Source organism: Fringilla coelebs (assembly GCF_963513975.1).
Source record: "Fringilla coelebs genome assembly, chromosome: 10".
Lineage (NCBI taxonomy): Eukaryota > Metazoa > Chordata > Aves > Passeriformes > Fringillidae > Fringilla > Fringilla coelebs.
Genome location: NC_140036.1, coordinates 22,475,189 through 22,498,256, shown reverse-complemented (window position 1 = coordinate 22,498,256; position 23,068 = coordinate 22,475,189). Strand labels below are relative to the sequence as shown.

Genomic DNA, 23,068 nt, shown 5'->3' with positions numbered 1-23,068 from the left:
AGAGATGCCAGTGACCAGCAAGGAGTCAGTCCTGGAGCTGTCCCCTCTCTGCAGGAGTCCTTGCTGTGACAATGTGCTGCCCCAGCCCCTGCTGCTCCCCGAGCTGGCACAGCAGCCAGGCCCGCATGGGGCAAGGGGGACAAGGTGCAAAATCAGAAGTCAGGGAGAAAAATGCACAGGAAATCCAGCAAGCAAACTTAGGGGGAAGCATCCTGCATTGTCTCAGAGACCAAGTGTGTGTCACAGCCAGGCTGTGGGGCAGGAGAGGCACAGAGGAGCCCAGGGACATCCCTCCACAGATATCTCCAGGTGAGCCAAACCTCCTCCTCTGCCTTGGAGACAACAGCACCACGGAGTTTGGTAGTAAATTTTGAAGCTTGTGTTACAGCATGAGGAAAAAATTGTTTTGTCTCAGCCTCAAAGGAGCAAATTTAGCACTGCCCAACACCTTGTTCAGTTTAGAGGTCCAAACCCTTGGGATTGAGCATCTGTAAGAAGTGAAGCCCATGGTGGTACAAGTGGACTAAATGAAGAAAAGGGAAAAAGAACAGTTGGTTGTGGCCAAGGTTAGTGAATTCTTCATCATAAATTAAATTTATGCAGCATATTAAACTTCAATTTTTGAAGGGGTTTTTTTATCATTTCAGACTGTTCTAAAATGACATCTAATGAAAGGAATGAGGATAAAGAAGCTGGCTTTAAAATAGAGCTGGGCAGATTTAGGACCAACATTCTCCAGTATCTTTTAACTTCTGTAAGAGAAGCCAAATGACCCTGGAGCTTCTTTTCAGTCCTGTTTTTTAGCACCAAGGCTGCTGCTAGGGAACCCCTTTCCCTACAGTTCTCTTTCAAAAGCAGCACCAGCCCAGATGTGTGTGAGGAAAAGCAAAGGAATGAAGAGTGCCAGTGCCCAGGATGATCAGGCAGAGCTCAGGGAGCTCCCACAGCTCCCAGCACACTCTGCCTGCAGTGCTTCCCCAGAAGGGCAGTCCTGGGGGAAGATGAGCCAGGCTGAGCAGGACAAAGCAAGATTCTCAGGCAGAACAACCAGGGCCTCCTCCAAGGGCAAGGGATAATCACTGCTGTGCCCAGTGCAGTTATTACCATTGCAAACATTACTCCAGTCTGAAGGGGAAATCAAATAAATGTAGCAATCTAAAGCTTAGATTTGTGGCAAGTTTGTCTTGACAACCTTCCTTTCCTTCCCCACCCAAGTGAGAGAGGCAGAGCCTGTGTAAAATGAGGAGGTAACACCTGCAGAACAAACCAGGCTACCCTGGACACACAGTGTGAGATCTGAACAGCACTTTAGAAGGAGCACTTTGGTGGTGATCCAGATAAGATCATGTTTAATCCAGACTGACACTATCTGCTCGTGCTGGCTGGAGCCAAGGAAGGTCTGACACCAGGACACTGTGAGATTTCATACTCACCACTTCCCCTCAGCTCAAGACAAACCTTGCTCTGAGCTGGGCACCTGGCACCTCCCACAGACTTGGACACAAATCTGGGGATCAGGATTAAACTTCCAGCCAAAAACAAGCCAGCCTAAGCTTTTCTTCACTTCTTTATAGGCTGAGGAAAATCAAAACAAGTGATTAAGACGGTTCTTTGCTTCATTAACAAATATACAAAGTTTTATTTTGTTTATTAGATTGGTTTTCTGTATCTTAACATTATCATAGCAGTTATAACCCACATTCACAGCAGAAATTCTCTAAGAGCATTTTGCAACACTAACTGCTGTATCAGAAATCCTCAAGAGAAACTTATCTTTTAGCTACTCAGGTAACTTGAATAATAAAGTGCAAAACCACAATAAAATTTGACAGACATATGTCCCAGCTCATATTCAGTGGAAAAGAAAGGTTTATAAGACCACTAGATATGGATTCACTGCACACAACAGAAGAGTGTGACCTGAAGACACGTTTTCAAGTTTTCCCATTACCAGACATTGGTTACAATGAATAATTTTCCATTACTTTGAAGGGTAACATATAGAAATCACAATGAGGTTATAAATAAAACAGAACACATTGGCCAGACAACCTGAAGCTTAGCCCTGTATTTGGTACCTTTTACCCAATAAAGGTTTTGGGAAGAACTGATGAACAGGAATAGTTCATTTCTCGATGAAAAAGCCTCTGATTTGACAAGGAACCAACTGGCAGGACATAACACAGCAGCTTGTGTGGGACACAAGTCCAAGGTGGATTTTTTATAAGTATTTTTTACCAGCCATAGACATAGACATGGTCTCATTCAACTTATGATTGCCAGCACTAATTACTGTCCTGCTCAATCCAAGAAAATAGAGAAATCTCAGAACATTATGGGAATCAGGTCCAATTCATAAACCACAATCCAATCTTTTGTGTTTCTCTCTCTCCACAGCCACTGCTGCAGCCTCTCCAGTACCAAACACTCTTTCCAAGACAGATGAAGTATCACAAACTCCAGGGGCCTTTCCCTTCCCTCTCCCTGACTCGTGGATCTTCATGAAGCCCTCTGGAGCTACGACTTAACTGAGAATCACCCACAAGGAGACTACTCAAACCTTTTAGTTACAGAATGCAAAGATGCAAATTAAATATCACTCTAATTTTGTCAGCTCGAACATTGCTGTTCTTCTACCACTTGCCAAAAAATGACAGTTCAGCAGGCCAAGCTTTAAGAAATAGCAGAAAGTTTGAACTATAAATTGATTCTGCATCCCTTTACTAAGCTCACTTTGCTAAGGACACGAGACACCACTGTCAGAACAGAGAACAGGCTGACCAGCAAGCTTTAAGGACCACGTCCTGCTTATAGCTCTATGTGTAACCGAAAATTGCACAACATACATTCCCAAAGAACTCATTTTTACACAATACTCTCCTTCACATTGTTCTATTTGACTACAGTCAGTGCTCTCATCAAGGAAACAATTCCATGCACAAATAGACAGCAGAACATCCAGTGCTATTTGGGAGGCTGCAGTCTGCATTTCCCCCCTTTTTGATCCTTTCAGATCAGCAAATGCAAGGACCCAGCGGTTGTACCTGGGATAAGGCACTTGCCCCAGATGAGCAGTACAGCACCAGGCCAGTGTGCCAGACAATCTGCAGGGACCTTTTCTTCACCATTTAGAGCCAAACAAGGAATAGTTCTGGAGCAATTGTGCTCTTTCAGCCTGGAGTGCTCCTCCTGCAACAGCTTTCAGAAGCTGCTTCACATTCTTCCCTAAACTTCCTAGTAATGGCCACAGATTTTGCAAACTTCCAGAGGTTTATTCTACTTCCAAATCAGCTCGAGGTGCACTTCCAAGGGATTCATCAGAACTTGTGAAACATCACCAGGAAATCGCAAAGAGAAAATTTCCACCTGTCCAGCAGCAGCTCTTAACCATCTACACAGCCAAGGCTTGTCAGTCGAGGTCTCACATGATTTCAATTCCCTGAAAAAACAAAGTTGCCTTATGGCATGCATAGTATAGATATCACTAGTGCTACCTGGAAGAGTTCTAGCTCCAATCCTCCTCCCTCCCAAAGGGGTCAAATTCAAACCCACTTATCTGAATAGTTTTAAATTCAATCTTTGCTGCATATATTTCAAATAAACCTGTGCTCCAAACCTTGGAAAAGCCTAGGAGTAAAAAAACCTGTTAACTCGCCACTAACTGAAGACTAAGAAAGAAGTGAGATCTAGTTTCTATCAAAAACAAAAGCACATCTCACTTCTGGGTTTATTTATTACTTTCTCAAAGACATTTTAATATAATTATTCTGATATTCTGGTCTAGATAACAGCCAAAATCTCAGTTCTAAGGAAAACCCCTCATTTTACACTGATTTGAACTCCCGGTAGCTTTAAGCACCCAAATAATTTTAATTTCTTTTTCTATTGAATGAATGTTCTGCAGTTCTAGAAAGATGAGTTATGCACTTTTGTTCACATACAAAAAGACAGTCTAACAGATGTAAACTATTTATTGAATATTTGCCACCAATATTGTTAAATACATAATCTTGACGTTCTTCCGCTTTCAAGTTAAAATGTCAGAAACAGAACACCAAATATTTACAATTCTTGTAAGGAATGTTACATAATGACACATTAAGGCGTAAATTCTTTTGGCTTATAATTCTGAAAAGAATGATAATAGCAAAAAGTGATGCAAAATCTTTCTTGTGAGATTATGATTAAGCTACAATGTTTTACAAAAATATGGTGTAAGATGGCAATAATCCCATTCAAAATCCTGCATTAGGCCCCTCGGGAGGGGCTGATAATTTATACAGTCAAAACTTTAAAATTTACATATAAAGGTACCCTAGCCACCATTGAAAAGTACAACTCTCAACATATACAGTTTTCAGGCCACAGTTTTGAAGGTCTGGAGTATCAAGTTGGTTTGATGAATTAGTCGGTTGGCACTTATGAACACGTTTATTGCCCTGTGGAAAGAGAAGAATATTGCTTCAGACACTTCTAGAAACACGGCAGCGGAGAAACCCAGCGTCATTGGCACCTGGGCTTGGAGAATTGGAAGCACAGGGATGTTCCACCCTGTGCTGACCTACCTGAAGCTCCCTGCTGGCAGCCAGCCAGCCTCATTTGCATAGCTAATCCCAGGAAGGCTGTGTTGATTTGGCAGGAATTTAAAAAGAATTTGGCTCTCTATCATCACTGACGTCTCAATCCTTTCCTTCTGGGATTCAGATAACCAAGGGAAAACCATGGAGCAGATGACTGGGGCTTGGAACCAGATGATCTTTAAGGTCACAGCCATTTTCTGACTCTGACTGTTAAACACCTTTCCAAAGCTGAGCTCTTCACCCCCCCAGGAATTCCAGAATTGGCAACTCTTCCCTCAAGGAATACTAAACGTGCCCACATGTGACAGCAACACACTATTTTAGTTACCTTTCTGCACAGAAAGGTGTGGGGTCACTGAATTTTTGAGCTCAGGAATGACGTCTGAGCACAGCTTGTGTTTAGTGCTGGGGGGAGCAGGGATCTCACCCCATGTGCAGCTCAGACAGAAATTCCTCCTGACTTCCCAAGGATGGGAAATACATGATGGAATTTCTTACACTACTGCAAATAATTAACACACTTACTTTAAGCTTAAGCCCAGAACACACAGTACTTCTATCCAGGAATCAAAGCTACTAAAGCCTAAACTTCTCATTTTGGTATCAAATTTAGCCCCAATTTCAGGGAAAGGAGAGAAAAACAAGAATGCTTTGATGGGAGCAGTACTGTACTCCCAGCTGGTCTCAAGACTTTTCTCTCCTTTAGTAATGCACCATCTCCTGGGTGCTCTCAGCCTTTGCCAAGCTCAACAAGAGCTGACATCAAAGTTGGTTCCATCTTTAAAACAGAACACTTTGGCACTGTCAGAATCTGAGGGGGATTCACTCATCCTCCAAAAGAATCACTACAGTGAATTTTACAGGAATAGTGACTGTAAAACACAAGGTGAAGACCTGGAAAAAGACTCCGTTTGAGGGCTAAAATGCTCAGCTAGAAAAAGATTCAGCTGAATCATTCCAATATTGTGAGGGTCTATAAAGAAAGGCCAATAAAAATGTAAATCAAAGAGAACCCTGCACAGATGTTTTGTATTTGCAAATGATACTTCAAATAGGTAAATTACTTTTCTCAAAAAAAAAAAATCCATAATTTCTTTGTCCTTGTATATGCACTGAGAAAACCCACACAGGGCCAGGAAACTGAACTTCTATTTCAAATTCAAAACTCACACCACACATGGGTGTTACACGGTGGTGAATTTAACAATTTTCCCTTTCCTCAAAGGCAAAGAAACAGCATTTTAAAGCAGCCATGGTAATGAGAGGACACAGGTAAGGAAATAATTAGGCAACTCCTAAAAAAGGCAGCTTATGCTTGTCCTATTTTCCTGTTAGTCATTATGTAAATCGTTGAAACAACAGGACAAAAGCATACTTACTTTCCATCTTTAAAATAGGTTTTCAGAGTATCACTGAAACTTTTGGAGTATTTTACAAACTCTTTCTTTTGGTGCTCAAGTGCCTACAAAAACAAAAACAACAGGAACAGAGTCTTAGTTCATGTACTTCTGGGTACAGTGAGAAACTTGAGGTTAAACTGATCAGAAAATTAATTAATTTTACATCGGGAATAAAAATTTTGTTGTTTTTTTTTCTTTAGAAGAAACAAAGAGGAATAATTATTTTCTCTAGAATTCCTGAGACCTATCATACAACCACTCTGTTGTTAAAGAATGGTTTCATTGACCAGCTAAGCTCTGCTGTTCATCCTTGGATGCAAAGGATGGATGCCTCTTGTGCTGCTACTAGAAATACTGGATGAAGAGCTGGTGCACGTACCCGCCGGTTCTGGTACTGGTATTTCTTGAAGACATTATTTACTGTGTCAAGGAGCTCCTTTATTGCACTTGCAATGTCCCTGTTGGGCAAGAAAAAGAGAATTTCAATATCCTCAGGAGATGCCATGAAATGCTGGAATTGAATCCCTTTCTAGCAGTCAAGTATTTCTCAGGGCAGTCTACACAGAGGAAGTGTCAGACGTGATGGAGGAGACCAAATGCAGAGAGCCACAGCAGCATCCTGGGAATTCAGCCTTGGAACCAGCAAGTTTGGTCAAATATCATCCTCATCACTTCTAAGTGGGATCAAGGCTCCCTGGAAATGGGAACAATGCTGCTACATCTACAGAATTTCAACATTCAGGCCTAAATACAGTAAGTTTGACCTCTCAACCTGCAGCAAAATCCATCATATTGTACTTACTTGATTGTCTGAAGAAACCTCACTCTGTCATTGATCTCATCTGGAATCTTACTAAGAATCTGTTTAAGTGCTCGTGCCTTTTCATTAAGATCTTGGAATTCAGGTTCAGGTCTTTCAATCATATACTCTGGCAAAAAGAACATATTCAAAACCACCATTAGTTTGTCCTCAAGTCAGCAGTGACAGCTAAAAACACGACAAAACATGCAGCAGGATTGCCAGGGTGAACAGCACAGAAACAGCCACGAGCAGAGAGCTGCAGTGAATAACCCCTGTGTGAATCAGGACAGTGCAAGAATCACCTTCATTATTGCATGGTGGAAAAAGAGCCCATCTTACTTTATTTGAGACATTAAAGTCATCAAATTCAGTATTAAAATAACTTAAAGGCTGCAGTATATTCTCCTTCTGTGACAGTGTAACTGCTGCTTTTAATTTGAAGTAGGAAAAAAAAAGAGGATGTTATACTCCATATTTGCCTTTTCCTGGTTGTTAGCATTGCAAAAGGTGAACAATGCACCCATAAAAACATAGTTCTGAACATTCATTTCCTTTCTTTCCTTCTCTTATTAGTCAAGTGTGGTTTTCAGGGAGATTTCATTTCTCCAGTGGCAGTATTCAAAAATACAAATTTTCTTCTACCATGCTGAAAAAATTCTACTAAGAAACAAATAATCTCTTCTGAAAAAAAAAGAAATAGAGAACTGCATGTTCCTAGTTAACAGTGTAATTAAAAATACAGTTATCCAACACAGGTTTTATTACCTTCTACATCATCAGCTGCCATACGCAGAAGAGACTCTGTGAAATTCACATCCACACTTTTCTTCTCCAGAATTTTCATGATGATGTCCTGTGTAAGACCTGGATTTTCTTTTTCAGCCTGTAAAGCAGAGAAATTTTATATTTTTAAATATGCAACACCTGGACATTGCAAGCACCAAGATTTTCATGTGAATTACTTCAGATACTGCAGGAGTTTGCTAGAATTTTGAATGTCTAATGGCTTTAGACCAGTAGATTACATTAAAAACATTTTTCCACTACAAAATTAATTTTTCTTGGATTACATCACTGGTTTTGTATAAGCAACTTTTCCAATAAGCCCTTGCACTCATTTTAATTTGAGTAAGAAAGGTTTTAATAAATGTCTCTGTTATATTTTCATAAACACCAAGCTTTGAGACAAAGATATGGTATCCCCTGGAATTTAACTCACTCCAGCACAGGTGCTACTCCCCCACCTTCCCCATGACATTTATAAATGTGCCTCTCATGAATCACATCATATGCTCAGACATCATCTGGGAATTGCTCTTTCAGAAAAAACCCAGCTTTTGATTGATGACATATCTAAGTACAGAGCTGGATTACCACTGGAGCTGTTCACATCACCTGTGCTGCTACCAGAAAACTGCTCTGCGTGGAAGAAAAATGAGCCTCTGTGGGTTTTTTAGCTGGCAATACCGTTTTTACCAACATCTCAGTTTAACATTATTTGCATCCAGCTTAGCTCCTTCCCACCAATTGTGAGAACACACAAAACCAGCCCACACTTGTAGGAGCTCACTTTGAGACTTCAGCCCATCAAGGTACATTTAGATTTAAGTGCAGGAACAGGGAAGTATCCCAGATTTGCACAGCTCAGATATGTCATACCTGCCATTATTTTCTTTCAATATTTGAAAAGATCACCACTTCAATAAAGCAATGTAAAGGAATGTCTGTATTTTCACTCCTTAGGAATACGATGGAAAAGTCAGAAGAATCTTTTTTTTTTTCCATTTACTGCTGGATTTCTACACAAACACTGAACTTCATCCGCAAAAAAATCCCATTACCACTCACTTTGTAAACCAATTTCAAAGTCTTCTACGTGCCTATTGTTCATGAGAGCCTATTCTACAAATCTTGTGGGTTTTAGACTAAGTTGATTATTTATTCACTGACTGCTGCCTCATTTAAGCTTTTGTTCTATACGGACAAGAGAAGAGTCTGTTTAAAATTGCTCATTCAAATTTCTACTCATGACATCTGCAGACATCTCAAACTTCCAGTTCATGCAATTGTCCACTTTATTTTTAGACTATTGGATCAAGGATGAAGTCTCAGATAAAAAGACAAGGAAACAAGAGAGCTGACCTTTTAGCTTCATCTTACACAGCTTACTTTTGAAACAACCATTTTTAAGTGCAAGTTACTTCTCACCTTAATAAAAGCTGCTCTCAGTGTCTGAGCTGCAGACAGATTTACTCTCTCTAGCTGCAATAAAAGTTTAGAATTAATTATTAGCATTCTGTTGTTATCAAAACAAGTCAAGTAATCACACCTTACCCCATAAAGCAGAATGGAAAGGGGGATTGACAGAAGCTTTCAAATTGCTGGTCTCACTTCAGAGATGCTATAAAGTTAATCCCAAAGGAAAGAGTTCCCCCCACAAACGAAAATAAAAATCACTGGATGTATTTTGCAGGAAAAGTCTGACAGAAGATTGTGAGAACATCTTGGCAATCTCTGATATTCATAGAAAAACAAATATTAAATTACAACCATTAGAAGTAAAATTAAAATGCATCAAGCTGTTCACAGGTTTGACTGTGTGCTATTTCCTGCCAGAGAATACCAGAGCTAGCATTTTTGTCAAAATCCTGTGTTAAAGGTAAGAGAAAATCTAAGGACCAAGACAACCAGCAAGCTTTGATGAGCATGAAACTATTGATGGCAAGAAGGGTGAAACAATGCAGAGAGAGATATGTTAGACAAAGCTTTCCCAAGATGAACAACATGTTACTGTGGCCTCACTTCCCAAAATAAAGGGGATTACTGCATTCCAAGGTAAACTGGAGCTCACCTCATTAAAGACAGGGTACATAACAGCATAGAGAGGCATGGAAACCATAGAAGTGGTCTCTGCTTCATTCTTCATCTCTTCCATTGTCATCCTCATTCAAAGAGCCACTTCTCAAGAAAAACACTATAGAAGCAAAAAACTCCTCATTCACTGAAATGTCTCTTCTTTTTCCTCGTTGTGCAAGAATACTTGAAGAACTTGGGAAATCTACTGTCCTTAGGGTGTGTGAGAAAAGAGAAAACAAACACACAATTACAAATGCTCGAGAGGGACAGGTTCTAAAAATGACAAGGTACAGATCAATGTGAATTCTACTGTGTAGAAACCAGGGATCTCTGATTACATGAGTCAAGTAAACATGGAATGACCACTTGGTGTAACTTCAAAACTCTAACTGAAATCTATTAAATGAGCATTTTAAAGAAAAGGTGCTACCCCAAGTGTTTTTCCCTTCAAGTTCTTATGGAATCAATTCTCCTTAAAGCAGGGATTTTATGTGCTATTTACAAAAATCTTGCCGCCACTCATAGGCAACAGCATAAGGTTCCTGACAACTCCCATCCAGGAAAAACTTGGAAAGGACTACATGCAGCCCAAAGCTCATCCAGATGCATTGTGACTATTAAAACTACCTATAAATACTCCATATTTTTGCACATGCATCAAGCTGTGATTCTGCTGGAGATCAGTGCCTACTTTCCACCCATCTGAACGTGAACACTACATCTTTGGTTTTATATAAGCTGAAGTCATGTTTCCACTCAGGGTGTGCCACCAGCTATGTTAACTCAACGGAAAATTATTGTTCCAGTAACTGAACCTCTGTTTTGGAAGTTCTCCACCCAGCCCAGCTCATCATATCCATCATGGAAGGATGGCTGCTCAGACCCAGAAATTATGTGGAAAAGAAAAAAGGTTACCTTACAGTAGATAAAAACCCCTTGCTCCAGTCTGCTGTATTTTCTATTAACCAGATTCTTTAAAAAATATTTTATATGAGTTTAAAGACCTGAAGTCCAAGTCAGAAATAAAGATAAAAAGAAAGATATTAAGCTTTTTAATTTTTAGATTTGCTTGGAGGATTTAATGCACTAGAGGAAGGATTTTTTTCTCCTAGCAAGCTCCAGACACCTGGCATTTGAATGTCTATGTAATTTACTGACATTTTAGTAGGAAGTGAAAAGAGTGAATTGATAAGAAACAGCAGAAACTACTCCAGCAATCAATATCACTTCCTGAGAGTATGAACAGGTTAAGACCATGCCAAGACATTTCTTCAAGCCATACTCCTCATTATGCTGTGCACTGGCTAAAGATCTTCAGGCTGTTTAAACAAAAGAACAGGTATTTTTTGTCCAGAGCAGATCTATAATTGTTTAGCCATAATTAGACAAGTGAAATTTGTTACTCATTACAGTCAGCACAGAGAAGAAACTGGATGACTACAAATCTTGTGCATATCTCTCTTGTGAACAGTAAAAATTGAATAAAAATTCAACATGATTACAGTAAAAACTTTATACAAGTCTTCTAACATGGACTGCTCATTGCCAAACCTCTCTTTGTTCCTCCTGCTGTTCAAGCCTCAAAGTGCCACAGATGAGCTGATTCCTCCAGCCCCAAAAAAGAATTCCTGAGACTTGAGAAAGGGGTCTGGATGGAACTGCAATAATCAGGGGGTCTCACAACTTTATCACCCACCCCTGGTATTTTACAGCTATCAAGAACATGGAGGAATACAAGCAAATATTCATCAATCCTCAAAAAAGTTGAGTGTTTTCCCAAGAACTTGTTTCAGTTACATAAATTCATGCCAGGTCTGCTCACATGGGGGGAGGGAACTTGTCTGAACAAGTTTTCACTCCCTACTGCAGGTACAAGCTGTCCCATTTATTATCCATGTGTATTCCCTGCTGGATGGAGATCTGCTTGTTTTGCTGTTGAATTCCTCCTTTCTGGAAGTTCAGTGAATGTCCACTCACACATCTGACAAGCACCACCTGCATTCATGGATAAATTTATAGCACGCTTTTATCTGTAGTCTCAGAGTAAGTTTCTTAAATAGTTAAATCAGGTCACTGAACATTGTTCTACCCAAAAGATTTTTATCACAGGAAGAAGGGCAAAAAAGGACAAAATCGCCATTAGATATAATTACTTTGTTTTTATGGGTTAGCAGTATCCACACACACACAAAAGGAAATACTAAGTGAAATGATGGATTTTTATGATGATGAAAACCTATTACACTGTGAGCTACCATGAAGAACTCATTTTCTCCTGAAGAACCATAAGCTATTGTTACTAATCCATGGTACAGTTAAAACCCTCATATAAAAACAATTATACATTATCTATTACCCCTTTTCCAGACACTGACACTCCTAAAAAAAAACTACAACACTTGGATTTATATTAACACAAAGGATACCAATTTTGCAACTGAAGAGGTGGGTTTATATATATGTGCACACAAGAAATATTTAAGAACACCAAATGCTTTTGTTGCCAAGGTATGAAAAGAAATATATTCAATTTATCACACTGCTTGTTCATTATTTCAGAAATCTTCCTGTTTTCCAGAAGATACACTAGGAAGCATCACAGTGTCATGAAGGACCTGACTGCTAAAATTCTCAAACTGTTTATCTTTACAGTTAGGAATCAACTTCACATATTTTGGATGCAACTTTTTCACTTCAGTCTTTGCTAGTATTAAATAGAAAGAATAATTATCTTCACAAAAACTCTGTGTTCATTGTGTTACTGAAAGTCAGTTTGTCATAGCTGCAGTAAACCACATCCAAATACCCACCCTTGAAGGTGGTCTCAATCCTGATTAGGGACCAAATCCTCGAGAAAACTGAAGTTTCTGTTCTAATTAGATCAATTCTCAGCGAGTCCACTAACCTTCAAAATGGTCTGACTCAAAAAGTTTAATGCACATTATCAGCAGCAAAGAAGGAGCTTTCAGCATTTCTTTTAGGATGTGATCAAAAGCAACTCTGCACAGCTGCCAGACTTCCTGACAGTGTCTTGTAACAGCTTAACTTCAGTTCCTCCAATCCCAAAAGAGCCTTTTCTTTGAGAGGAGTTTACCCTAGTTTCATCTGTCATCTGGTTTATTTTACATTCTTAAAAAAGGTGGAATAAGATTCCATGAGAGTGTGATTATTAGGACACCACAGTGGAGTGGTAGAGTTGAGAAAATCCTGGAAAACTGTAAGATGCAGAAAAGGTGTTACTCTGCTGGCAAACTCATTAATTGGTCTGAGAGGGCAGATGAGGAGAAAGCAGCAGGACACTGCCAAACACTGAGCTGAGCGTCAGCCTGATCCTCCTCTGTGTTACAGGGACCCCACAGACCCAAATCTCTGGGTGTGCAATGAGAGTCCTGGGAGAGAAGGGACAGAATGACACAGGAATTGTAACAGTATCTGGATTTGTCAAATGTGCTAAAATAATACAGTTAATACAAGCCTGACTGCTCAGTTCTGACCCATCAAACACACCAGGCTGGATTCCAAGAGATGCACTAACATGGAATATGTGCTTTCACTGACAGGATAAATCTTACATTCTAACCTTTAAGTCTCAGCACTAAAATATGATCCCAGCCAGTCAGCAAACATGGAGAGAGCTGGTATATTTTAGATGAGGAATAGATTTGGAAAGGTTCTTTGACAGGCCTATTCCCCCATAGCCACCCAATGACATTTTAAATCATTCAACTGAACTTTAGCAGAAAAAAACCCCAAAAACCCAACTCCTGCCAAGAAGGGTGAAGAGCACAAACCACCACACTTCCCACATGTACAACCACCATTGTCAGTGTCTAAGGTGACAATTTGCTTTCTCTAATGTGTGTCATTTACTGACAGACTTTTGGCCATGCACTTAAATCAAGCAGAGCTGCTTCATAAGAACACAACCATCCCCATGTGTAACTAACTCCAGCAGGCAGGATCTTCCCCAAACCCACACCTGCTCCTAGGCCAGGCTGAAGAGGTTTCCATCAAAGAAAGGTGTTTGTGTAACACAATCTTCTGAAGCAGTGCTTAAAGCAAAGACAGCAGACTTTCATGATTTCAACTTTTCAAGTTTTAAACCAACAGAAAGATTTGGTATCAATTGGCAGGGTTTCAGCTCTGTCATCAGCAGATCTACCTCTGCACTGATGTTGTCTCTATTCCCTTCTCCAGGCTCCATCTACCCTAGATCTGGGAAGTGCTTAGACATTAATATTCTTTTTTAGAAAAGTACTACAGAGGGACAAGGCCCAAGGCAGTGATTACAAATATTATTATTTCAGTGGTTGGCTTCTAGCAAAAATCACAGCTCCATTCCTGCTAGAAAAGACTACCTTACTGCCAAGAGGTTCTGCTCCACTTTTTGCAGGGAGGATTCAAGAAGAGGTTTTGCCTTTAACATAATCTGAGACCCCTGAGTTACCAGAAAAATTCATTCAAGTCCAGGAATAAAGAGTGGGGGAAGGGAAACAACAGCATAAATTCCACCTGAATTCAGAGGCAGAGCTTGAATCAAAATGTAAGGGCAATGTGCATGGGAGGAGGGAGTGCAGATAATTTACTACTGCTGTTGTAAAGTTTATGTTAGTAAAAAAAAAATTGCAGAATTTGCTCTTTTAACTATATACACACCCCACACCTGTCTTGGTAACTCTGTTTCTGTCATTAATGGTCACTTGAATTAAAAAAGAACCCTAATCCACACATCTTTTTTTGGTCAGATGTTACCTTACCTGCCACCGTATTTTAATTATCAATTGAAATTATTTCCCACTGTATAACTTAGATTATTTGATACAAAGTTTCAAAGCTTTGTGTTTCAGATACAGAATTACTTTCCTTCTTTTTAAAACTGAGTATGGGTGGATTCACTGGGATTAGCATACAGATCAAGTACTAGGATAACAATCTGTATTTTATAATCAGCAATGATAAAAAGAGACTTTAATGGCATCCAATACTGAACTGATTCCACATCCTGCTGAATCTTACACCAAATAGTTTCACTGCAGAGTCAATAAAAGGAATGTCACCAGCAAATAGTATTGAAGTTTGAAAATGTCTTCAAATGCCTCTCCCAAAACCAAAAGAAATGCAGTTTTCAAACATCTCCACACACATGTAACAGTCACCTGCAGTGGAATTCACTCTGGCAAAGCAGAACTGCTTATGCATTTGATTTCTGTAAGAGCAGTTCTATGACTAATTCAGAAATGACACAGACCTGTGATAAATCCAAGATGTCTATTTTTAGAACCATATCAACTCAAAAAACAAAAACCAAGCCCAGCCTGAAGTCAGGCTTATAATTACTCCATGTTCTTTTGCTGGACTTCAAAATGGAAGTGATTTAATCTGTCCCAATACACCCAGTGTGCGTCTCACATGAGACCCTACAGCCTGTGCTCCAGTTCCAGCAGTCAGCAACACCAGAACTGTTATACAGCATAACTGAAACAGGTCAAGAATGTTGGAATATATAACCACAACAACATATCCCCATTTCTCTTTCTTTTTCACCTCTTTGGGAATGTGAAAGTGAAGCCATTACTTTCCCAAACACAAATGGGTATGACACAGTTCCAAAGGGACAAAAATGCATTCCAATGTGTGAACAAATACCAGAGGAGAATTAGTTCCTCTGATAACAGGAACAGCACAAGGTTTCAGCCACCCGGTATGTGCGAGCTACAGGAAAAACACCAACCCAAACTCACCAGTTCAGTGAGCAACTTAATGGGATACCCCAGCCCTGAGCAGCTGCCCTGACTGCTCAGTCCCCAAGGGGGGCCCAGCCGGGGGGGAGCCTGCGGAGAAGGTATCCCAGAATCAATCAGGCTGGAAAAGACATCCAAGATCATCGAGTCCGACCTTTGAACAAACACCACCTTGTCAACCAGACCATGGCACCGACTGCCACGTCCAGCCTCTCCTTAAACACCTCCAGGAACGGTGACTCCACCACCTCCCAGGGCAGCCCATTCCGATGTCTAATCACCCTTTCTGTGAATAATTTCTCCCTAATGTTCAACCTACACCTCCCCTGGCGCAAGAAGGGGGAAGGAGCCGAGGCGCCCTTTCTCCCTGCCCGCCGCAGCCACCTGACAGCGCTCCGCTCCGAGAGGACGAGCTAAAAATAATACACACAAAAATAAAACACATCCGGGCCTGCGCCTGCCGGGCCCGGGCCGAGCGAACCAGCACCAGGCCGGGAACCCCGGAGCGGGGCCAGGCCCCAACCCCGCGGCCGCGGGAAGGGCGGGGAGAAGGACAAGCCCTCGGCGCTGCCTCAGGGCCGGAGGAAGGAGGTCACCGCCCGGCCGGGAGGGGAAGGGACACCCCGCGCACCTTCCCCGCACGGCGAGGCCGCCCTCAGCCGCTTCCTCAGCCCGGCCAACCCGCTCGCAGCCCCGGAGGGCGCGGCGGGCCCCACGTCCAGCCCGCGAGAGCCGGGCAGGGCAGGGCTCGGCACCTCACCTGCCCCGGCCCGCCGAGCCCCCGCTGCTCCCGAGGGGCTTCGCCGCCGCCGCCGCCGCGCCGGAAGCGCCCGCGAGGAGCAGGAGGAGCAGCAGGAGGAGGAGGAAGATCCGCGGTGTTACCACACACCAGGCGTTGTCCGGAACCGCGCGCGGGGCCCTGGGGCTCGTAGTCCGCCCTCCGCGACCACAAGCCCCACAATGCCGAGCGGAGCGGGGGCGGGAGCGCTCGGCGGGGCGGGCCGGGGCGGGGACAGTGCCCGGGCGGAGCGGGGCTCAGAGGAGCTGAGCGCAGCCCTGCACGGCAGAGCCGCGGCGGAGCGCGGAGCGGCGGCAGCACCGCCGGGCAGCGGGCGGGGAGGCGGCGGCGGGAGTGCCGGTGAGTGCGCCCGTCCCTTGGCGGGGCTGTGTGACCGAATAAAGCAGCCGGCTCCGGCTTATTTCTTACACCGAGCGGAGCTCCGTGCCGGAGTAGCGGCGGTGCGGAGGAGCCGCTGCCCGTGCGGGGGTCGCCGGCGTTCCCTCGGCGCCGGAGGGAGGGCGGGAGGCAGGGACGGGCTGCGCCCGCTGCGGCGGGAGAGGAGGCGTTCGGGATCAGAGCTGCTCCTCCGACGTGGGATAACCGGCGGGGAGAGGCATGCAAGCCCTGGAGCCCCTCCGGCGCTCGCTCGGCTGCTGCGGGCGGCCGGGGCGGGACGCGCGCTCTGTCCGGCTCCGCGGAGCTCAGCCCGCGCCCCGGCGGAGTTGTGCTCGGGTGCGGGAAGGGTCGCGGTGCCGTGCCCCAGAACCCGCCCGCCGTGTCCCGCGGGTCCCTGCGGCCGTCCCGACCCTTCCCAGCCCGCAGCTGGGCTTCCAGAGCCGGCCCGTGAGCGGCTTCTCCCGCCGGCGGCAGCCCCGTCCTGGCGGCTGGCTCGGCGCGCCGCAGACCGTCTGTGCTCCCCGAGTGTTGGCCATTAAAAGAACTGAACTTGGGCATTATTTGTCGGGGTGGTTCTGCTCCTAGTCAGCTTTGAGGTTTGAAGTTTCGAATTACGTTGTAGGAAGAGCTTAGCGATTAAAATTTAATATTAATATTTAAGCATCAACTCAGTTCTAGGTCCGAATTTACATTTCTGATGTGTCGCTGTTAACGCTCACTTTTTAAAAACGCTCATCGCTTCTGCCTACGTTAAGGCACTGAATTCCTCCATGTGAACATGGGAATGAAGCATTAAACTTGTCAGGCATTGGCTGTAAGTTCTTGCAGTGCTGCTGGCAGGGTGGGAAGAGTTGGGTGCCTTTAGGAGCAGAGGGACGATGTGCAGGGATCCCATCCTGCGCCCATCCACATCCCCTTCGGGTTGGGCAAGGGCACTGACTGGGGGAAAAATAGGAAAAAAAAGTCACCTGGATTGTTATACGTGTGAGTTTTCTCCTTCCCACACCACCTTGTTCTGTTTTAATCAGGTCTCTCACATATCAAATACTCTACGCTTCCTGGTATTAAAGGGCAGCTTAAAACCTGCATCATGCATAGGAGTTTTGTACTGTTAACCACCTTTGAGCTCAGCTTCTTCAATTTTCCCCTCATTTTTGATGTGATCTGGTGATTTGGTCTAACGGAAAATGACGCCCTTCTGTGTAGGGGAGCGGTGTTTAGTAAAATGTTGTAGCATAGATTGATCCAAATGTTTGCTTAATGGTTATTTATCCTTTCAGTGAAATTAGTATGTTTTAAATAAAGCTACAAAGCTGCAGTCATAGAGCTGCTAAAACTTAACATAGTTATCTCTTCTGTCAATTTGTGATACTTTTCCAGATTCTGTCAGGTCTTGGTTGGAGTTCTTGGGGTTGGACCATGAGGCTTGGACCAGATTCACACTTTGTTATTTTACATCCATTGTGTTTTTTAGAATTACTCTGGCTTGGTGGAGTGTGATGAGGAGTAATTGCCAAGGGAAGGGAGGGAGCAGAAAAGGGTGATGGTGGTTTTTTTAAGGTGTGGGTTGTCTACAGAATTACACAGGGCAGCCTAAGATGTAATGCGATGTGAAGGCTTGTGGCAGTGTAAACTCTCCTGTTAAAGGCAGTCATGAGTTCCAAAATTTGACCTCATGAGACTGCCTGTCCTGTGTTTTCACATCCTCTAGTCCAGTTTGAGTTGGGATTTCTAGATTTGCTCTGAGTTTGTCTCTTCATCTGCCATTGTCAGGGATTTGCTCACATGTAGATGAAAGTTATTCATGAACGTGTCAGTCATCTCCTTTCATATTCGGGGTGAACAGTTCTAGGAACACTATTGTTGTAACAACTCTCTTGAAATTTATTCTGTTGATGTAAATGTTGTATTTATGTGTAGCTTAGTTCAGTTTGTAACCTTGTCTATCACAGCACGTAGCCATGAAAATGGGTTAGTGCTGGTAGAATTCTTCACAGCAAGATCTGACTACTCCCCGCTCTTTAAAGGCTTTTGCAACTAATGTTTTACTTCTCAAAATTTCAAATTTGTTTTTTGGGCTGCTCATCATCAGTGAAGACACATTGTTGGCATGCCTGAACACCTTTTAAAATAATTTCTAGCAATTTGTGTTCTGTGTGGGCAATATATTATTCTGTCTGTGTAAAGCACAGGCTGAATCAATATAGGGTACATCTGTCCTATACTGAGTCTTCAGGCTGGCCTTATCTGAATTAAGCTGTGTGTTCAAAATAACGTTAAAAATTGGTCTATAAGCATGGTTTCCAAAGTTAATGTTTGGTTTTCTGTATTTTATATTGCTTGCATGTCTCTGATACAATATAATGGGCAGATGGTAGGGAAAGATGTCTGTATAGTCAGCTGTAATTAGTGATAAATGTGTCTTTATGAATATATACATACTTTGTATGTATGAAAAAACAGAGTTGTTTAATTTGGGAATCCCTTAAAAAATATTGGGTTTGTCTTCCCAGCATGGTCTTGTGAACTGGATGATTAAACATTAGCAGGATGTAGAGGTGGGGGAAATAACATACCATGTATTCCTGTGGGAGGGAGGGAAATACTTTCTGAGTCTTGAATTATTGAATTGACAGGAGGACACATTTTCTGTCAACTTCTTTGTGAAATAGTCCAGGACATAAAGCTGTAGCCACTTCAAGACAAAAATTTAATCCCATAGTTCAGTAATAACAGGGAAGTTTTTGGTGCTTATTTTCCCTCTGTACTTTTCATTTAAAGCAGTGCAAAAGGACAGGGATGTACAGATGTATCGATCCCATTAAGAATGTGTTTATTTCAGGTGTAAATACCTCAGTGCAGTCATTAGGAAGGTTGTATTGGAGAAGGTCTGTAGCTATAAAGTAATGTGAGAATGGTTCCTTGCCTGCTTGTGGCTTGGGTAGTTCTCAGTAGCATCTCGTTTGGTGGCCTTAATGAAGTATCTGTGATAAAGAATTGTTCTTATGTGGTGTGATTAAAATATCAGCTCTAAGGTCGTGTTCTGGTTTGTTTAATACACTTCAAAGCTAATGATTATGAGAACTGCAGACCGTGGCTAATGGGATAAAAGCTGTGTGAGTTATCCATGTCCTTTTTGGGCTTTTGGAGTCATTGCAGAGCAGCTGTAGCTGTGAGATGGGAAAAGAGGAAATTTCTTATTCATACAAGCTAATGAGTTAAATGTGTGTATGGCTTTTGGGTTAATGAGATTTGACCTTGTGTGTTGTAAAGCATTTTTGGTTTAGTTCAGTGTTTAAATATTATGATAATTCTTGAGAAATATTTTTGCAGACCTTGAGACTCTTCTTTCAGGAAGAATCAATAATGAAAAGTAATTTACTATCTAGAAGAAGAAAGTTAAAACAATGTGGTTGTATTAAGTTTTAACCAACTAGCTTCCAATTTATAGGCTGGCTGTTTTTGCACTAATTTATGAACTTTGTGCACTTCAGCCCTGAAGTCTTTCATCATTACAACTAAAGAAATAATTGCTTAATAATGCTCTCTGTTCCTGCTCTGCCGTGTGAGTCTGACAGTTCCAACCCCGTGATGGCTTGATGGCCTAATGGACAATCTGCTGCTTCTGGAAAGATCTATTCTGTCCCAATCAAAAGTGAAGCTGTGCCATATGTGCAGGGGGGTGTCAGATGTACAAGCCAAGCACTTGTTAGGCAGCAGTGATCTCCCCAGACTGTGGAAGAGCTGCAGTTCCTGTGCTTTTCCTTTCCTCTAATTTTGACATGCATGTTTCTGTGTGTGCAGTAGGTTTGGGGGCTTTTCCTCATCTCAGAAAAAAGAACTCTCATTTCCTTTTTAACATTTCTGCACAAGAGAAAGGCTTTTAACCTTTCTGCACACTAAAGGCTTTGTTTTGCTTTTGCAGTTCTGAGAATTCTGCTCAGACAATTCCCTTTGCAGTAAGACAAAACGCCCAAACCCTGCTCACCAGTTGCATTCTGCATCTGGTACTGTTTGAGCAGCAGTTCCATTCCAGCCCTGATTCTCCTGTGGAAGTTTGGAGTGAGCTGGAGGACTTGGACATCTACTTTTCACTGTGATTTTTTTAAGTGCCCTTGGCATGTCAAGGTAGTGTTAAGAGCGTGGGTACTCTGCCAAAGACAGCCTGTCGGAACTCCTCAGCATCACTCAGCCACTGGAGATTGCCTCCTTCCCTGGCACAGCAGCAAAGTGCCAGGGTTTGGGGACTGTCTCCATGTCTGAGGTGATGTTTGCTGCCCTAGTTTTCCCCATACATCTCAGTTATGTAAGTTGGAAAGGGAGGTCTAAAGATTTAAGGCATCATTTTTTAATTGGTACGCCAAAACTGCCCTTTTCCAATGCTTTTTTCTTTCCGTGTTTAAATTAAAGCAGCTCCTGGAGCATTTAATGACTGTGTACTTCACACAGCAATTGGAGTTCACTGAAGCAACTCATGTTTTCTCTCTCAACATCTTTTTCTCTAAAGAAGCATTGCTCCAGTTTCTAAACTATTTAAAGTAATTAATCAAAACCTAAGATGACAGGAACAGCTTCTGTAATATCAGGTCCTCAACTTGAGATGAGGTTGATGCAAAGGGAAAGTGCCCAAGTCCCCACCAGTGTGTGTAAAGCCTGTAGGTGAATGATGACCTTTTCATCTGCTAAGAGATATGAGAAGTGGGAGGAAGAAGACAGGGGAGCCGAGTTATTTTTACTGTAAATATGTCAGTTTATTGACTTGTTAATTTCAGATTTATTCAAAAAAGCAGGAGGAGGAAACACTAATGTCTGCCAAAAACAAAGTAATTAGTGGGAGTTGAAAGATGTCTAATGACTCTTACAAGTACTAAAGAGGAATAAACTAGTCTCTTATTAAACTGGATATGGACTTTTAAAACACTGTAGTAATTCTATTTTATCTTTAAAACATGTGCAATTGCATATGGTAAATAAAAACCTAAAGTAACATTGTTTATTCACAGTAACATTACAGGCAGAGGGTGGGATTTTGATTTAAAAACAAAATTTAAAAAACCAAAGCTGACTCCACACTTCTAAAATAAGAGTTCAGTTAACACTTGACAAAGCTTGAGTTGAAGATGACAGAAGAGTTTTAGATTAATGCTTAATGTGCCTGCTACACCTCCTTGGTCTAGAGTGACAAACAAGATCTTGTTTCATGACTGTATGTGGTATGGAGCAGCTTCTTTTTTCTGTGCCAAGGGACCCTGGTTGTGATTAGTCCAGTCACAGGATCCATCAGCACATCTGCTCTGCTGCTTGTGTGTGTCCCAGGGAGCTCTTGGTGGGATCTGCAGGCTGGGGAGCTGGGAAGAAGAGGGCAGCAGGGTCTGAGAATCTGGAGAGAAGAGAGCCAGCCAAGGGTTAGGAAGAGCAGCCATGCAGCAGCTGGAAGTGAAACCTGGGAGCTTCAGAGCTGAACCCTTTAATTCAGCACTGCCCTGCTCTGTGGTTGCTGTGATCTCATTTCCATCCTGCAGCAATGCTGATTTAAGTGTGACAGATTGGGATTATGTGTTGTCCCCAACTGGTGATGGTGAAAGCCTGGGAGGGCTCCTCTGCCTTTGCCCCGGGTCATTCTCTGCATCTGAGCTGCTGGCCTGCTTTATCCTCCTCCCTCCATGGCCAGCCTGTCCCCAGGGCTCTGCCCCGGGTCATTCTCTGCATCTGAGCTGCTGGCCTGCTTTATCCTCCTCCCTCCATGGCCAGCCTGTCCCCAGGGCTCTGCCCTTCCAAGCTCTGCTGTGCCCACAGTGCTCTGTGCTCCTGCAGGGTGTGCTCACAAATCCCTGCTGCTTTTATCCCCTGAGCTCTGACTTCTGCCACCACCACAAGGACTCGGAGCTGTGTTTGTGCTGCTTTGTGGCTGTAATTGTTCATGGCTGTTCTTCCTGCAGTCCTGTGCTGTGCACACCTGGCTGCAGCTCCCCTGTTCACTGTCACCTGTGTGGTCACTGCAGGCACCAGCTCTGCTTGCTCTGCCTTGGATTTGTCCTCCCCACGTCTGAGGCACAGGGAATGTCCTGGTGTCACCAAACCCCACGGGGATTTTGAAGCTCTTGGAGTCTCCACTTGCTCAGAAGCTACTTGGCATCATTTCTAGCTGACAGTTCCCATCTGTTTTTCCTACCATGCCTCTGTTAAAATACTAAAGAAAGCAGGAAATTAGATATAGGGGAAGATACCAAGGAAAACAAATATCAGAAAAAAAGCAAGCAGAAATATTTAATTACAGGGCATACGGAGCAGCAGGGCAGATAAGATACCCATGACAGTGAGTAAGAATCAAATTGACTGTAAGTAGATCTATTTTGAGGGGATGATATGCATGAAGCAAAAAATGCCATTAGTAGTTTATCATATAGAAGAAATGTGAGGGAGGAAAATGTGCATGCAATATTAAAACACAGTGCACTTGTGGATTTGACATAACAGATAGCAGGTACCCATATATGAAGTGACAGCAAAAT

At 42.7% G+C, this 23,068-nt stretch overlaps 2 protein-coding genes across 4 annotated transcripts in view; one reads left to right on the top strand and one right to left on the bottom strand.

Moving 5' to 3' along the window:
- Positions 1-1,647: 1,647 nt before the first annotated feature.
- Positions 1,648-16,284, bottom strand: PDCD10 (programmed cell death 10). Of its 3 annotated transcripts, none has more exons than XM_084212523.1 (8): positions 16,140-16,284; positions 9,634-9,848; positions 8,991-9,044; positions 7,548-7,665; positions 6,783-6,909; positions 6,360-6,438; positions 5,960-6,042; positions 1,648-4,439 (listed from the first exon to the last, which is right to left on the bottom strand). In XM_084212523.1, exons 2-8 carry the CDS (start codon positions 9,727-9,729, stop codon positions 4,358-4,360), a joined length of 639 nt encoding a protein of 212 aa, XP_084068649.1. In that variant the 5' UTR covers positions 9,730-9,848; positions 16,140-16,284; the 3' UTR covers positions 1,648-4,357. The 3 variants fall into 3 exon arrangements, with proteins under 3 accessions (XP_084068649.1, XP_084068651.1, XP_084068650.1); XM_084212525.1 differs by having other exon boundaries at positions 9,634-9,840; XM_084212524.1 differs by having other exon boundaries at positions 9,634-9,843; positions 16,140-16,276.
- Positions 16,285-16,400: 116 nt separating this feature from the next.
- SERPINI1 (serpin family I member 1) overlaps positions 16,401-23,068 on the top strand; it is a 45,089-nt gene continuing 38,421 nt past the window's right edge. Inside the window, exon 1 of the mRNA XM_084212238.1 lies at positions 16,401-16,517. The gene's annotated coding sequence lies outside the window, so the exon portion shown is untranslated. The remainder of the gene's footprint in view (positions 16,518-23,068) is intronic.

What these genes read in the sequence shown, in the direction of transcription:
- PDCD10 (XM_084212523.1), bottom strand. Translation starts at nt 9,729, where the DNA reads ATGAGGATGACAATGGAAGAGATGAAGAATGAAGCAGAGACCACTTCT. An exon ending in GGCAGCTGATGATGTAGAAG is followed by an intron (nt 6,910 to 7,547) that starts GTAATAAAACCT and finishes TCTTTTTGCCAG; the next exon opens with AGTATATGATTGAAAGACCT. An exon ending in ACCAGTACCAGAACCGGCGG is followed by an intron (nt 6,043 to 6,359) that starts GTACGTGCACCA and finishes TTGTTTTTGTAG; the next exon opens with GCACTTGAGCACCAAAAGAA.